General features: G+C 59.9%; 2 protein-coding genes across 2 annotated transcripts in view; both read left to right on the top strand.

Moving 5' to 3' along the window:
* The window catches only part of ARMH3 (armadillo like helical domain containing 3), a gene marked incomplete at its 3' end in the record, with an annotated part of 562,435 nt that overhangs the window by 117,574 nt on the left and 428,522 nt on the right, over positions 1 to 16,339 (top strand). The window lies entirely within an intron of this gene.
* PSD (pleckstrin and Sec7 domain containing) lies at positions 2,562 to 16,329 on the top strand. The gene is made up of 16 exons (XM_079715591.1): positions 2,562 to 3,230; positions 3,503 to 3,605; positions 4,097 to 4,457; positions 5,198 to 5,638; positions 6,843 to 7,037; positions 7,204 to 7,284; positions 7,491 to 7,603; positions 8,235 to 8,293; positions 8,403 to 8,492; positions 12,251 to 12,294; positions 13,739 to 13,929; positions 14,014 to 14,084; positions 14,192 to 14,349; positions 14,502 to 14,646; positions 14,909 to 15,052; positions 15,540 to 16,329. Exons 1-16 carry the CDS (start codon positions 2,577 to 2,579, stop codon positions 15,768 to 15,770), a joined length of 3,081 nt encoding a protein of 1,026 aa, XP_079571717.1. The 5' UTR covers positions 2,562 to 2,576; the 3' UTR covers positions 15,771 to 16,329.

Below are 16,339 nucleotides of genomic sequence, written 5' to 3'. Positions count from 1 at the left end.
TCCCATGCTGCGAGAGGGAGTAAACAGCAGCGGGGAAGGACCAAGGAGGGTCAGTTTGGGTGAGGGACTTGCTCCCTTTTCCTCCGCCTGCTTGGGGAAGGGTAGCTGGGAGGACAGATTTGTGCTAAGATAGAGTCAAGTGGGCGCGCACCACCTCGGGCCGCGCGCCTCGTCCCCATCCCAGCGTTGTTCCTGCTTCTGCGCCTGCGCAGTGCGACAAATCTGGCGCTGTCCCCTTCAGCACCACGCCGAGCCCGCGCAGCCCCTCCCCGCGGTGAGCCCCGCGCACCCCCGCCTCGCACGTTCTTGCGCCCCCCTGACCACTCGAACAGACCCCTTCTTCCTTCCGAGGTCACCACTTGCCTGCCCTGGAGTTCCCAAGGAGAGCAGTTGCCCTAGTAACTTTAGCGGTGCTCTCTTAAAATAGCCGGGCCCGCTTCTACCTTGGCCAAGGGCACAAGGGTTGCCTGTCTCCCACTTCCTCTAGTCCAGGCGTCATTCCGTCTAACCTCTTACCAGACGGGCAGGATGCCTAACTCAGGCAGCAAGGAAGTTCTTTTTGAAGTCTGACTAACATCCCTCCTGCTGCATCCGGGGCGAGTGGTCAGGGTTGTGTCTCCTGAGTCCTAGTCTTAGAACGTCCGGAGGGTTTGAGGCAGTGCTCCCTAGATCTTTCTTCCCTAAATTGATGGTCTCCTGGATTTAGGGGGCGGGTCCAGTCTACACTCGTACCGTGTGCTGGCGCGGCCGCGTGCTCGTGGGGGCGGGAGCGCATGTGGCATGTAACAGGTCATGTGGCAACCTCCTAGGGACACGCGTGGGGTCTGGAGCGGGACACGCGTGTGCAGCTGGGTCCTGCGTGCGGCTCGGGGTGGTGGACGAGAGGGACGTGGACACGATTGGGGTGGGTCATGTGAGGGTCTGAAGAACAGACCAGAGGTTCCATACGTCCTCCCCCTCCTCAGGGGCGGGTCTCAGGTTGGCGGGATTGCCCAGCGGGGACCTAGCGTCGAGAAGGGGGGCCAGCCTCCGGGGCTCAGGGCCCCGGGAAAGGGCGGGGTGGGGGGGAGGATTAGCTCTGAGCCGCGCGTAGGGGGGAAGGAGGGACTGAGAGGCGGGCGGGCCTGGAGCAAGCGGGAGCAAGCGGGAGTCGCGCTGCCTTCACAGCTGAGCTGGGCCCAGCCTCTCCCCTGCCTCTCCTCGGCCCCAGCTCCAGGCGAGCAGCGGTGAGTACTGAGGCGGCTCGAGTCCAGGGCTGCACTGGGGGTGCGCTGGGCCCCGATTAAGCTTCAGAAACCTGCCTGGCAGGTTGCTGCTCCTGACCCTTGCCCCTACGCTGCATTGCCACCAGGGGCCCCTTTACCCCTTTATGGTCCTTCCTGGGTTGGACGAGATCTGTCCGACGCCTGGGGGGTGGGGGGAGAGATGGGGAGAGGGTCTGGTTCAGCCTTCACCCTGCCCCCCCACAGAGACCAGTGACTGGTGGGGGTTGGGGGAGAGGGTGTATGTCCCTGTTTACGGATGTGTGTGAGGATGCATCTGTATGTGTGTGACTGTGACCAGTAAGTGTCTGTGAGTGTCTGATATGCCTGTGTCTCTATGTGCCTTGGAGAATGAGGGCCTGTGTGTATATTTGGGTATCTCTTTGTGTGTTCCTGTTTGGTTGCAGTGTGTGTGTAAAACAAGCATGTGCCTTTCCATTACACACATATTTGTTATGACTGTGAGAGTGTATGAGGGTGTGTCTTTGAGCAATGTGTGTGTGTGCCTGTGTCTGTGTCTGCTGGAGGATGTTGTCTATGAATGTGTTAGCTGTGTACCGATATTATTTGTCCTTATGTGTGTGTGTGCATGAGTATGTGTACCTGTAAGGAGAACAAGAATGTCCCTTTCCCATTCAGCATGTATGTAGTAGAGGAGGAGCCTCTGTTCAGGCCTTTTTCTTCCCTTTCACCTATGCCTCTCAGCCCCTCATGTCCCTATATACCACCCCCATTCTTCCTCCCTCTCCTTCCAGGAGGCCTGAGTTCTCTCCCCCTGAGTGAGGGGCTTCTATAGAGAGAATGTGGAAGGTCCATGGCTGGGCGATGATGATGGCTGGCTGATACTTCTGGTCCTGAGGGTGGGGTAGCAGTCTTCCCCCTCCCCCACCAGAAGTAGTTCCAAAATGCCACAGGAACTCTGGGCTCACTCAACTTCTGAAATACCTTCCTCTCTCCTCCCAGGGTGATGCTTAGAGCCCCCAGGCAGAAAGGAGAGGAGCCAGGGGCCCATTGGGGGTACGATTCTTTTCTCTTCGGGCCTCCATGGAAGTAGCCCCAGCAGGAAGACTGATCACCAACCCCAGGGGTGGGATCAATGATGCCATATTCCCGGCGTGGGCTAGACCCCTGGTGCTCAGTGACCCCAGCCAGCTTTCCCTTCCCTGTCTCTGCTCTCCTGTCCACCCGACTCCCCAGCAGTTCACCCCCTCCTCCCCTTCCTCTCTTGCAGGCCTGTCTGAAGAGTATGCTGCCCCCTCACTCCCCACCTGGCCTGGCCATCCCTGCCCCCCCAGCCTGACCCCCGGCCCCAGCATGGCCCAGGGTGCCATGCGCTTCTGCTCGGAAGGCGACTGTGCCATCTCCCCGCCACGATGCCCACGCCGCTGGCTCCCCGAAGGCCCAGTGCCCCAGAGCCCCCCGGCCAGCATGTATGGCAGCACAGGCTCCCTACTACGGCGGGTGGCAGGTCCAGGTCCCCGAGGCCGGGAACTTGGACGTGTGACAGCACCCTGTACACCCCTGCGTGGCCCCCCTTCACCCCGTGTTGCTCCCTCACCCTGGGCACCCTCTTCACCCACTGGGCAGCCCCCACCAGGGGCCCGGAGCTCTGTGGTCATATTCCGCTTTGTGGAGAAGGCCAGCGTGAGGCCACTGAATGGGCTACCTGCTCCCGGAGGCTTGAGTCGGAGCTGGGACCTGGGTGGGGTCTCTCCTCCCAGTCCCACCCCAGCCCTTGGGCCTGGCTCCAACCGAAAGTTGCGGCTAGAAGCATCCACATCAGACCCACTCCCAGCTGGAGGAGGCTCAGCTCTGCCTGGCAGCCAGGGCCTTTTACACGGGCCACCAGCTCAACCTCAGGTTGGAGCAGACGGTCTTTACTCCTCTCTCCCCAATGGGCTGGGGGGACCCTCTGAGCACCTGGCCACATTATTCCGAGGACCTGCTGACACTGGACTCCTTAACCAGGTATTTGATCTCCCTTGGGCTCCCTGGAACCCCAGAGACCCAACAAAGGCCAAGGCTTGTCTCCTTGGTGGTTTTGGGCCTATCAGCTGTTCACTCGGAATCCTTCAGTCTGTGCTAAATCTCCCTCTTTCCTGCCCTCTTTGTTTGTCCTTATGTCTCTGCACCTCTGTCCCTGTATGTTTTTCTTTCTGTGTTTCTGTCCCATGTTCTTGTGTCTTTGTGTGTCTGGCTTTATCTCTGGGTGCCTGTGTCTGTCTCCCTCCTTGGCTTAGGGGGACCCCTGGTCCTCACCCAGAGAAGTCTCCTCTCATGCCCAGAGAATCGCGCGAGCCAAATGGGAATTCTTCTATGGCTCTTTGGACCCCCCCAGCTCAGGTAAGGCCTGGGGCTGAGGCAAGGGGAACAGGACAGGGCCTTTTCCACAGCAGCCATGGCGGGCTAGGGAGCCTTCATTTAAACTTCCCCCTATTCTTTCCTGGGCTTCTGAGTTGGCTAATGCCTCTCTAGGCCTCAGTCTATCCATCTGTGTTATGATAGGGGGTTGGGGGATGGCAGCTAGGTTGGGCACTTGGAGGAAGCTGGGTAGTGGAGGGAGGGGTGGCAGGATGTCGAGGGTCATTCCTTGGAGTAGAAAAGAGGCTGGTCTCCCTCAGGCCCCTCAAAGCTGTTTGATAAGAACTTGATTTGAAATGAGCTCCACTGGCACCAGGAACAAGTTGAGTTTGTAGCAGGAGGAATGGTGGCTAGACAGTGAGAGAACTTCCTGCCAGTTTGAGGCAGTGGGGGAGAGTTCCTTCTGAGAACGGAATCAGGACAGGGAGCCGACCTGAATAACCTCCTGACCGGGATGCCTGTGCACACTGCAGGTGCTAAGCCCCCAGAGCAGGCCCCCCCATCTCCACCTGGGGTGGGCTCAGGGCAGGGCTCTGGGGTGGCTGTGGGGCGAGCAGCCAAGTGCTCCGAGACGGACCTGGACACAGTGCCCCTGAGGTGCTACCGCGAGACCGACATCGATGAGGTGCTGGCTGAGCGGGATGAGGCTGACTCGGCCATCGAGAGTCAGCCCAGCTCTGAGGGCCCGCCTGGCACCGCCCGCCCACCTGCCCCACGTCCCGGCCCATGCCTTGGCCCTCGTTCCAGCCTGGGCAGTGGCAATGAGGACGAGGATGAGGCAGGTGGGGAAGAGGATGTGGACGACGAGGTGTTTGAGGCCTCAGAAGGGGCCCGGTGAGTGGGGGAGTGGGAGAGGAAAGTGGCTTGCTCCTTCCCACTGGCCCAGAGCCAGAGCTGGGCTCAAAGGGACGGGAATAGAGACAAGGGTGGGGCCGGGAATGTCAGGACAAAGCGGTGTGCTGACAGGGCGCTGTAGCACTCGGGATTCCGGACAGAGGCCTGAGGCCTGGCAGGGTGTCGGGGGTGTGGGGACCATCAGCAAGAGCCCAGGAGGGTAGGGGCAGCCAGGATAGAGGAGGAAAGGGGTTCTAATGAGGGCCAGGGGCAGAGTGACAGGCTGAGGTCAAAATCAAGCCTGGGGGCGCGGGAGCATCAGGCTAGATCCTGGATCCCGGCAGGAGAACGTGGAGGGTAGGGGCCTTCCTCTCTGTCTCACACCCCATTGCAGCCGGGAGCCTCATCTTCTTTTCCTAAGATGTTGCCAGAAATAGAAATGGGATGGCAGGAGGGGAGAGGATCAGGGAGAAGGAGGAGAAAGGGAGATTAACAGGGAGTGAGAGAGGAAGGGGATTGGGTGTTGGGTATGGGTGGGGTGGGGTGCTCCAGGGGCACTGAATAGCTTGCCAAACCTGTGGTGGGGACCCCGTACCCGGGTGGCTCTTTTCGGGGGATGGGAGCCTGTGAAAAGGGGATGATAATCCCCTTCACAGAGTCGGTATGAAAGTTCAATGAAATGCTACCTGAGAGCTGTCCTGAAGGCCCCTGATGAGAGATTCTCCTCCCCGCCCCTGCAGGCCAGGCACCCGAATGCCTCACTCCGGGCCTCTCAAGTCGCCTCTGCCCTTTCTACCTGGGACCAGCCCCTTGGCTGATGGGCCCGACTCTTTCAGTTGTGTGTTTGAAGCCATCTTGGAGTCACACCGGGCCAAGGGCACCTCCTACACCAGCCTCGCCTCGCTGGAGGCCCTGGCCTCACCTGGCCCAACCCAGAGCCCCTTCTTCACCTTTGAGCTGCCTCCGCAGCCCCCTGCCCCCAGGCCTGACCCACCTGCTCCTGCCCCACTTGCCCCTCTCGAACCGGATTCTGGTACCAGCTCTGCTGCTGATGGGCCTTGGACACAGAGAGGGGAGGAAGAGGAGGCAGAGGCTGGAGCCAAGCAGGCCCCAAGGAGGGAGTCCCCTAGTCCCTGCCACTCAGAAGACAGCTATGGACTGGGGGCAGCTCCCCTGGGCAGGTGAGTGATTTCTTTGGGTCCTCAGACTTGAGGCCCCAGGGCCCAGGGCCCCAGGAACAGTTGCTCTAAGGGACAGAGCCTGAGTGTGAAGATGTAGTTTATATTCCTGACCCCTGATAGGGGTGGTTAGGGGATACAGATGTGTTTTCTCATTGGGAGGACTACTTCCATTGGCTGTGAGTGGTAGCCCCTCACAGCCTGCCCCCTTGGTCTCAGATCCAGTGACTTGCGAAACCATGGTTTAGGATTGAAGGGTCTCTAGAGGACACCCTCCTCTTTCTCTAGAAGGGCCCTTCCCTCCCCAGACAGAGCCTCTAACCTGCTTAGAATTCTTCTGATCTTACCCTCAGCCAGCCTGGAGGTTTCTCCCAAAGATGCAGCCACCAGCTTCTCCTTTTGCTTCCCTCCCATGTCACCTCCCCCTTCCAATCTAGAGTCTCTCACCCTTCTCCAGAAAGTCCTTTCACCAGTCTAACCTTTCTGCTCTCCCCTCTGCCAGCTACCCTCTCAGTCACTGAAGCCATGGCAACAGGAGGGGGTGGCCAGGGAGACAGCGTTGCCTAGCAACTAGGAGTTTCCGGCCTCTGTCTCTGGGGTGACAGGTGGCTTTGTGAGTAGAGCAGCCGGGGTGGGAAGGGGAAGGCAGGAGGAGACAGGGGATGAGGAATTCACTCTGACCCCCAATACCCTCTACCCCAGAGCCTGCTTCTTTGAGGGTGTAAGAGAAGGACGGGAGGAGGCTCCTCTCCCTAAAAGGCGGGAAGAGGAAAGACATAGGAGCAGGAAAGTGTCCCTGCTGCCCTCACATCTTTGTCTGACCCTCCACTGTTCCTCCCTACCAGTCCATCTATCCTATCTTTGCCCATAGTCTCAGACACAGAGGACTCTGTCCTGAGTAGGTCCAGTGTGGGGATGGGGAATCTATGTCTAATAGCAAACTTAGGGAGCTTTGGGGAAAGCAGCCAGAACTCCCAAAGCAGCAACATGGATGTGGGTTAGATTTGAGGCAGGACTTCCACAGAGAGGTGGTAATGATGGAGTAGGCTGATGGAAGGAATCTCCTTCTCTGGAGAAAAGAAAAATGCCTTCCCCATGTCCCAGTCTTCCCTTCTCTGTCTACTGGGTCTGGAGGCAGAGGAAGGAAAGGATCTGGATGGCCCCCGAGGGCTTGCCCCACCTCTGAGCTGGTGTTCTACCCTGGCAGTGAACCGCCCCTGAGCCAGCTCGTGTCCGATTCGGACTCAGAGCTGGACAGCACAGAGCGGCTGGCCCTGGGAAGCACAGACACCTTGTCCAATGGGCAGAAAGCAGACCTGGAGGCTGCACAGCGCCTAGCTAAGAGGCTGTACCGACTAGACGGCTTCAGGAAGGCGGATGTGGCCCGGCACCTGGGCAAGAAGTAAAGGCACTGGGCTGGGATTGTGAATGGGGGGAAAAGGGATGCATCCTGCGGGCAGCACCTCCACATCCCCTGTATCTAATACCCCCAGGTCTCTAGGTAAACCCCACCTGGCCCCTTGACACTTCCCCTTGAGACTCCACCTGTCCCTCTGCCCTGCCCACAGCAATGACTTCAGCAAACTTGTGGCTGGCGAGTACCTGAAGTTCTTTGTCTTCACGGGCATGACTCTGGACCAAGCTCTCAGGTGGGTGTCCAGCCCTTTGAGGGCAGCGCCTACTCTCCAGGCCTGGTGTGCAGGGCCTCAGTTATGCCTCCTCTGAGCCCCGTGATTCCCCTAAACTGCCCTGAAGTCACCCTTTCCCAAGCTGTCTGGGTATGGCCAAGAGCCAGGGCTGCCTGGTAAGGGGACCTTGGGTAGAGGTGACATGCCCCCTCTTCCCCCCTCCCCAGGGTGTTTCTGAAGGAGCTGGCCTTAATGGGTGAGACCCAGGAACGGGAGCGCGTGCTGGCCCACTTCTCCCAGAGATACTTCCAGTGCAATCCTGGAGCCCTGTCCTCAGAGGGTGAGGAGGCCCAGGGCAGGACATTCCTGGCTGGTCACTGAGGCAGATGGGCACTGCATCTGTGCAAAGCAGCATGAGTGTGTATGCAGAAGTACCCGAATGCATGAGCTTGCAGGCATGCAAGCATGCATGTATGCAGACAGTACTGGCACGGCTGCACAGATGTGGAACTGTGCATGTGGGCAGGTATAGTGCTAGGTAGGGTCTAGTGTGTGTTGTGAAGAGGCACGTGGCAGGTGTGTTTGCATGCCGTTGTTTGCATACATGTGCAAGACAGTGCTTGGCCTGAGTAGGGATTCTATTTGGTCTGCATAACCGTGTGGGGCCCAATGGCTTGCATAGACACAGAGGCATGTTGATGTTGGGGGCAAGCAGTGGGCTGCCCCCAGGACCTTAGGGAGCTAGGTAGGGTGACCTAAATAGAGGGAGAGGTCCCATCTGAGGGGTTTACTGGAAGAGAGAGGTCTTTGCTCCAGAGGGGTTTGCTAATGGGGTCCGGGACTTACAAAAGTGTGGTTGTGAGCCAAAGGGGTTCCTGAAAGGGGGCAGGGGATGAACTGGAAGATTGAGGAAGATAGATGTGGAAGAGTCCCTGCGAGGTGGCCAAGGCTGAATGTCAATTCTCTCCTAGACGGTGCGCACACGCTGACCTGCGCCCTCATGCTACTCAATACGGATCTCCACGGCCACGTGAGTAGGGGGGCTGGCGGGAGGGAGCCTGGAACACCCCGTCCGGAGACTTCAGGGCCTGGGAGGCGAAGGACTCCCCAAGCTCAGAGGCCTCTGTGCCCTCCATTAGAACATCGGGAAGCGCATGACCTGCGGAGACTTCATTGGTAACCTGGAGGGCCTCAACGAAGGCGGCGACTTCCCCAAAGAGCTGCTCAAGGTGGGGGGTGGGGCGGGGCGGGGCAGAGGTCTTTGGAGGGGAGGGACAGGGAACCTGTCAGCAGGCCTCCGAGGGAGGGGCGGGGAGGGGCCTGCCACCACCCAGTTCCCGCTGTGGAAGCCTGGGCTCTAGTGACTCAGCCTGGGGACCGCCCCCTCCCCCAGCCCCCACAAGACTGGCTTTCCCGGAACATGCGCACTCGCAGTCCCAGCGCACAGCGGGGGAGGGGGGAGAAACAGTTCTCGAAAACACGTGACCAGCAGGCCCTGGACCCTGTATTTTGGCTTCGTTAGCGCCCCTCCTTCAGTGTTCACTGAGGAAAGGGGTGGGGGGGGGGTCTCTGCAAGGGCGGTGGGGCGCGCATAGGTACACCACTTCCCTCCCCGCGCCCAGCCCCCGCCCCACGGTGTACAGCCACAAAGGCCTCTCTGGTACCGCTGCACTGGAGGGACCCGGAGATGGGGGCCCTGAGAGGGACAAAGGCTTTCCGGGGTCCTGAAGCCAGTTAGCACCAAGCTGGGACTACACACTGCGCTTCTGGCTCCTTAGTGGGCAGGCCCCGCGCCCAGGCGCCAGATCCTGAGGGGTTAGCTACACTGGAGCGGGTAGGATGGGAGGAGGAGCGGGTGGCCTGGACCTTGGCTTCACTCCTCTTCCCGATCGGGTGGCGTTTTATCCGAGAAGGCCTGCACTCCCTTGAAACCCCCAGAGTTGTCAAAGGGGTCTCCCGGCCACCGCATACATGTGACAGTACAGGAGTGTCCTGGGGCGTGTCTGTGAACGTGGGGTGTGTTGAGCTTCTGAGTTTGGGAACGTATCTTGAGTAGGGCCGTCCACTGTGAGGTGGGGGGGCGTCAGTGAGTTGGGGTGTATGCTGACTTGTATATGTGACTTAGGGTCTGTGAATCATAGGGCTTTGTCTGACTTGGAGTGTGTTTGTGCTTTAGGGCTTATGATTTAGAGTGTGTCTGTGTTGGGGTGTATATCTACGAATTGACTATCTGGTTTATGACAGGTGTCCATGAGTAGGGGGTGTATGTCTGTGAGTTAATGACTGTAAAATTTGAGGTGTACCTCTGAATTTGTAGTGTTTGTGAGTTGAGGTGAATGTGAATTGGTGCATCTGGTTAGTTGGGGTGTATGTAAAGTGGGGTGTTTGAAGGTGATTATATACTCGGGCATTTGAAGTATCTGCGGGTCGGTGAGTTGGGTAATTCCACGGCTGTCTCCATCCCGCGCCGCTGTCTCTAGCCTCGTGGCCCCTCCTGGCTCTGTAAAAAAGGGCCGCCAGGAGGCGTTCCGACCTTTCTCCTCACCACCGCACCCTGACGAGCCAGGAGAGCGCTCCAGACCCTACAGGGACAGCCCACCTCACAGCCCTAACCTCCCAGCACCTCTAGAGCAGGCCACCCCGCCCCACCGGCCCTCCCAGGCGCCTCCCCCGTGACGGCGCGCGGCGGGCCCTCCTCTCGGTCGGACGCCTCCATTTTGCGCCGTCCCCGCCCCTCGCCCTCGCCCTCCCCTCTCCGTTGACGCCCCCCCGCCTGCTCTCGCCGAGCTGCAGAGCAGACCGCGTCGCCGCCGCCGCCGCCGCGCGCTCCGTGCGTCGGTGGGAGCCGAGCCGGGCCGGGCTCGGGCCGGGCCGGGCCGGGCCGCTCGCGCCGGCTGTCGGGGGAGCCGTCCGCGGGCCGTCCGCGGCCGAGGCCGGACGGGGGCATGGCCGGGGACCGCGGCGTGCCGGCCGGGCCAGCATGATCGGTGTCAACAGCATCCACAGCAGCGCCGGGCGGCTGCGCTCGCGCTCGCTGTGCTCCGTGCGCTACGGGCGCACCCACCGCGGCGCGGAGACCCTGTGCTATGGCTGGCCGCAGCGCTCGCGCAGTCTCAAGCCCGTGCTCTACACCGACTTGGTGGTCAGCCGCCTGCAGAGCCGCAAGAAGAAAAAGGCGGTGAGGGCGGTGGGGCCGCGGCCCACGCCAGGCTGGAGGGCGACCGAGGGGGTTGCTGAGGGCGGCACGCGACTGAGGGGGCGGCTTGAGGGAGGCGCCGAAAGCATCGCAAGCCGAGGAGGGAGCCCGACACGGACAGAGCCCACGGGTAGCCAGGGGTGGGCATGGGGTGGGGGTAGGGCAGAGACCCTCGGATCAAGTTGGGAATCGCAGACCAAAGGGTCTTTGGGCCTTCTAGATGAGAGCATGAGACGGAGCTCACCTGTGGGGTTTAGGGATTTTCGAAGGAAGACGTTGTGGGCCAAAGGAAGTGCCGAGAGGGGCAGGGGATGAACTGCAGGGCTGGAGACAAGGACCGCAGGTTGGCTTTCGGTGGCCATTTCACGCCCTGGCCCGAGAGTTGGAGTGTGAGGGCTTAGGGTCTGCGCCTTGCTGAGTTTGGTCGGGGTGGTGCTGGGAGGGCTGAGTATGCACCTGACTGGGTTGTGCTGTGTATGCACCTGACTGGGTTGTGCTGTGGGGTGGAGGTCGTGGTGTACCTGCCCCCGGCCAGGTCAGGGTGTGCCCATGTGGGGTGCTTGGCTAGCCTTGTGGTTGGGTATAGCAGTGGACAGTGAAAGAGTCAGAGACCGTGTTGTGTGGGCAGCGGGGGGCTGTGTCCCATCTTGGAGAAGGTGCCGACGTCACCACTGCATCCAACTCCTCGCACGCAGGCATCACACGCCACACGCTTAGCCACACGTGCTGGGGACACACCCACTCACGGACAGGCTGGTGGAAGCGCCCCCACAGTGGGAGGCACTGGTGTGAACCCACGTTGCAGGCTACTCCCAAGAAGAGGGGTCCCCTATGCCACTACTGGAACCCATCCTCTCCTCCGACCACCCCAAGGCCCCTGCAGGTCCCCCAGGCCAACTGTACAGAGGCAAGTGACTGGTTCGGGAATTCACAGGGAGTTTGGAGTGTGCAGGGTTTGGAAGCTAAAACTATTGTCTTTTAGACTAGTGTCCACTCTGCAGGAACATGAAGTATGTGCGTGGGCAGGGGGCTGGACCACTCTGGCATTTGGCTTGGTGGGGCTCTCTGGGTTGGGCGAAGATCTCAGCTTGCACTGGGGATAGGAGCCATGGGAGTGTGTTCTCTGTTAGCCAAGGAGGGAGGTGACAGGTAGAGTCCTGTTCCTGGGCCTCAGTTTCCCCGTATGCCCTGTGTGGGTTTATCCTGTCGAAATAGGCCAAAACACATGGTTGGGGAAGGGAGAGCTTCTTAGGCTGCTCTTTTCCATTCCTTCTGGGACTGTGCTTCCCCCACCCAGGTTCTGAATAGGATGACTCTTAACAGTAACAACAACAGCAAAGATAATAGCAGTTGCTATTTATCGTACATAAACCTTACGCCAGGATGTCCTGTGTTAGTTGCTTGCCCTATGGTAAACACGTACCGGGACTTCCCTGGCGGTCCAGTAGTTAAGAGCTCCCAGTGCAGGGGTGCTGGTTCTATCCCTGGTCAGGGAACTGAGATACTGCATGCCGCGTGGTGTGGCCAAAAAAAAAATAAAACGACCATGTGGTGCTACGTTTGTTCTTCCCATGGAGACTTGTCCAAAGTCATGCAGCTCAAGTGGCAAACCTGGGCCTGGGTCCTAGTACCTTGTTCTAGAGCCTGTCAGTCATTACACCCTGCTGCCCATCGCCACCCCCAGTTTTGTCTCCTCCCCCAAACTTGGAGGGAGGGCTCTGAGCTCTGGCATTGGTGCACCTCCCCCCCAGGATTGACCCCCACCCCCCTGGTTTGTTCCTTCCTCTGCAGGCCTTGTACAGCTCCATCAAGAATGAAAAGTTGCAGTGGGCCATGTGAGTCCTGGGGCATGTGAGGGGGTGGGATGGGACGTCGGGAAGGGGCTGCCTGGAGAGGTTGAGAGCACTGAGATGGGCCGAGTGAATCCTGGGGCTGTGGAGCCGGGGAGGCGGGTGAGAGCACGGGAGGCAGTGAGGCTGCCTCACTTCCTTTTTTGGAGGTGCCCGCCTGGACGTGGGGTTCTGTGTCTTGTCTCTAGCTGGGTGGTTATGACAAGCTGGGTTGGGGTGGGTGGCCATTGTCAGCTGGCCGGGGATGAGGGTGCTGAAACAAATGGGGGGAGGTCTCTTGGCACCCAAGTGGGAAAGTAGAAGTCTCTGGAGGTAGGGCCCCGACCAGTAGAGGGAGAGCCTCCTCCTGGGTCCTAGGGAGCCCAGAGTGTCACAGAATTGTCTACTCTTGGCAACCCCAGTGGAAACAGAAAGACTCAGAGTTAAGTCTTGGAAGAGTCTAGACTGAGGGAGGAGGTCTAGTTTTAGTTTTGAGTCCCCCAGTCTGAGGTAGAGCCCTCATCTAAACAGTCAATAGATCACTCCTACTTGCTGGTATCTGCTGAGAGTCCAGTCACTGCTCAGTTTAGCTGGGAGCTCCCAGTCTGCAGGAGAGAAGACCTTAGAGGAGGCAAAGCTCAGGACTGGGGTACAGGGGGGATCAGGGAAAGCTTCTGTGAGGATTGGTCTCAGGGCAAGCCTTGACAGAGAGGAAGCATTGTTTGGGCAGAGAAAGAGGGAAGTTGGTATTTGGGAGGCCAATGTGTGATGGCTGAAACGAGTGTGGGGTGAGGAGACCAAGAGGAGGCAGGCTAGCTGGAATGGAGAGTGGCAGGAGAGAGACAGTGTTGGTGAGGATGTAGTGTAGGCTCCAGGTGGGAGGCAGTAGGGAGCTACTGCAGGTTTTTGACGAGGGAGTGACAAAATAGAATCAGATTCTTTAGATGATAGCTGACAGAGCCTGCAGACCAGGAGGTACTAGGAAGCTCCTTCTGCCACCATTTAGCCAGCAAGCTACGAGTAAAGCCTGGTGCTGGGTGTGGTTGAGAAGCTGATTCAGACATGTGTCTGCTCTGGTGGAGAAGGGAGTGAGGGGGGTGTGTGTGTGTGTGCAGAAATGGAGAGGATGGGGCGCCGTACACGTGAGGGGAGGAAGGGACAGACGTGGCCCTACCCTTGGGAACTCTAATCTGGGGGCAGAGACATGCTGCCTCGAGGACCCCTGATCTGAGTGGGGAGGTACAGCTACACCCTGGTGCAACCTGGTCTGAGCCCGGAAATGTGGCTCCAGGAGCCTCAGGCTGAGGGGAGCCACGCCCTATGAGAGGGGCAGTCCCCCCAGCCCCTTCTTCACAGACACTGGAGAAGCTTTCCTGGGTGGCAGAGGCCGGGCCTGAAGGGGGGGTCGTGGCTCCACGGCCAGCCCCCTCTGAGGTGATCACACCTGCAGAGACGAGGAGGAGCTGAGACGCTCTCTGTCTGAGTTGGCCGACCCCAACCCCAAGGTCATCAAGAGAGTCAGCGGGGGCAGTGGCAGCGGCTCCAGCCCTTTCCTGGACCTGACTCCCGAGCCTGGGGCCGCAGTCTACAAGCACGGGGCCTTGGTGCGAAAGGTGCACGCAGACCCTGACTGCAGGAAGAGTACGTGGCCAGGTGGGGAGGCCTGGGGGGTGGATGGGAGTGGGCCTGTCTCAGGCCCCCCTGAGTTGTCTTCCTTCCCCCCAGCACCTCGGGGCAAGCGGGGCTGGAAGAACTTCCACGGGATCCTCAAGGGCATGATCCTCTACCTGCAGAAGGTGCGGGGCCAGCTCAAGGGGCTGGGGCTGAGCTGGCTCAGGGGAGGGAGTGGGGGCGGGGCGGGCTGGGCTGGGACTGTAGCCAGGACGAGATGGGCACCCCACAGGAGGAGTACCAGCCTGGGGAGGCCCCGTCGGAGGCTGAGCTAAAGAATGCCATCAGCATCCACCACGCACTGGCCACGCGTGCCAGTGACTACAGCAAGAGGCCCCACGTCTTCTACTTGCGCACCGCTGACTGGCGGGTCTTCCTCTTCCAGGCCCCGTGAGTGCCCTCCTCCTGCCCATTCCAGACCCCTTCACTCCACTCCCAGCTTGCTCCCATCCCTTGTCCCTGGATTGCCTCATTCCTTCTCAGGCCAGGACTGGCATCCCTGGATGGAACCCTGGGCCCAGATGGCTGTGCTGTCTCCCCAGGAGCCTGGAGCAGATGCAGTCCTGGATCACTCGCATCAATGTGGTGGCTGCTATGTTCTCCGCACCCCCCTTCCCAGCTGCTGTCAGTTCCCAGAAGAAGTTCAGCCGCCCTCTGCTGCCCAGTGCTGCCACCCGCCTCCCCCAGGTACCCCCAGCTCTGTCCACTTGATGCCAGCGGGACGGAGTGAGGCAGGCCTAGGCCGACTGCACTCCAGGCCGCTGTGAATGATACACGTAGATGTCCAGTGCACCAGGACATGGGCCACGGGGGGGGCGTGCAGAGGCTGAAATACTGTTGGGTAACCCAGACATGGTGCTTTGTTCATCCAAAGGATGGGGCACCTTTTCTAAAAACTTGCACAAAGGCACTGTCTCTGCCAGAGTGACCATGCTCCCCTGGCCTCTAGGAGGAGCAGATGCGGACCCACGAGGCCAAGCTGAAGGCCATGGCAAGTGAGTTGCGGCAGCACCGGGCTGCCCATCTGGGCAAGAAGGCCCGGGGCAAGGAGGCTGAGGAACAGCGGCAGAAGGAGGCCTATCTGGAGTTTGAGGTGAGCCTCCCGGCCCGGGCACCTCCGTGGCTCCTTGCTCCACTGGTGGGACCTCTGTGTCCCCATACAGAGGCTCAGACCAGCGATTCATGGCATGGACTCTAAGAGTGGGACTAGCTGAGTGACCCTGGGCAGACTGCTTAATCCCTCTGAGCTGCAGTTTCCTCTTCTGTGGGACAGGGACAGCATTCCATCCCCACGAGGGAAATAAAATGAGATGATGTCTGTTAAGTGCTCAGTTTTGCCAACTCTGGTAAAGGCTCAAGAAACATTAGCTGTTACAGTTGACAGTCTAGAGAGAGCCCAGAGAAGGTCACCAACCCACCCAGGGATCATGTCACAGTCAGTCCTTGGGGGCTTTTGGGGCTTCAGAGGTAGGCAAGAATGTGGCATCTCCTAGCCTTCTTTGGCGGTCCCTCCCTGCTCCAGATGGGGGTGGGCTGGGCAGACAGCGGACAGCAGGCTCATCCCTGCCCCTCTGCCTCAGAAATCTCGCTATGGCACATATGCAGCACTGCTTCGGGTCAAGCTGAAGGCCGGCAGTGAAGAGCTGGATGCGGTAGAGGCAGCACTGGCCCAGGCTGGGAGCATGGAAGACGGACTCCTCCGTCCTCACTCCAGTCCCTCCTCACAGCCCAACACCTCCAGCCAGCCCCGGGCTCAGTGTCCTGGCCCAGAGTCTCGCGCAGGGGCAGGCAGTGGGCGGTGGAAGCCCTGAGTTGCGGGTGGGAGTTGGGGGGTGCGGTGCCCACCAGGCACCTGCATGACAGGGCCCTGCCTGAGCCCGGGCCGGCCTCGGGCCACCTGGGAGGGCCCCTCGGTCCAGGGCCTGACCGCGCCGGACGCGGTGTCCGGGGCAGGGCAGGGCTAGGGCACGGGCCTCAGGAGCCTTAGGCTAAGGGCCCCTCTGAGACCCCCTTTTTGTGATAATGTTTTGCACTTTTTCGTACAGGGGACTGGGATGGGAGGGGCCCGGGCCCCTAGACTTTTGATGCTTTTTTTTTTTGTGGGGGAGACCTGACGTTTCTGCTGAGACACCCCACCCCTGACACCAGCAATCGCCCTCCACCCTGGGGCCTGGCTCAGACAGAAGCCAGGAGTTGGGGCTGAGCTGGTTTTCCCTCCCTCTTCCATGAGGGCTCACCCGCTCTTTCCAGAGGTGGCGGAAGGGTGTCCACGCTGAGGCCCTATGCACAGGCCGGGGGCAGCATGGCCTTGCTTTCCCTCCTTCAGTGGGCCCTGCCCTTTGTATAGCCTCCACCTCCATTAAAACTGCTCTAGACTTGC

This window comes from Hyperoodon ampullatus (genome assembly GCF_949752795.1).
Source record: "Hyperoodon ampullatus genome assembly, chromosome: 1".
Lineage (NCBI taxonomy): Eukaryota > Metazoa > Chordata > Mammalia > Artiodactyla > Ziphiidae > Hyperoodon > Hyperoodon ampullatus.
This window is presented reverse-complemented; position numbering and strand designations above follow the sequence as displayed.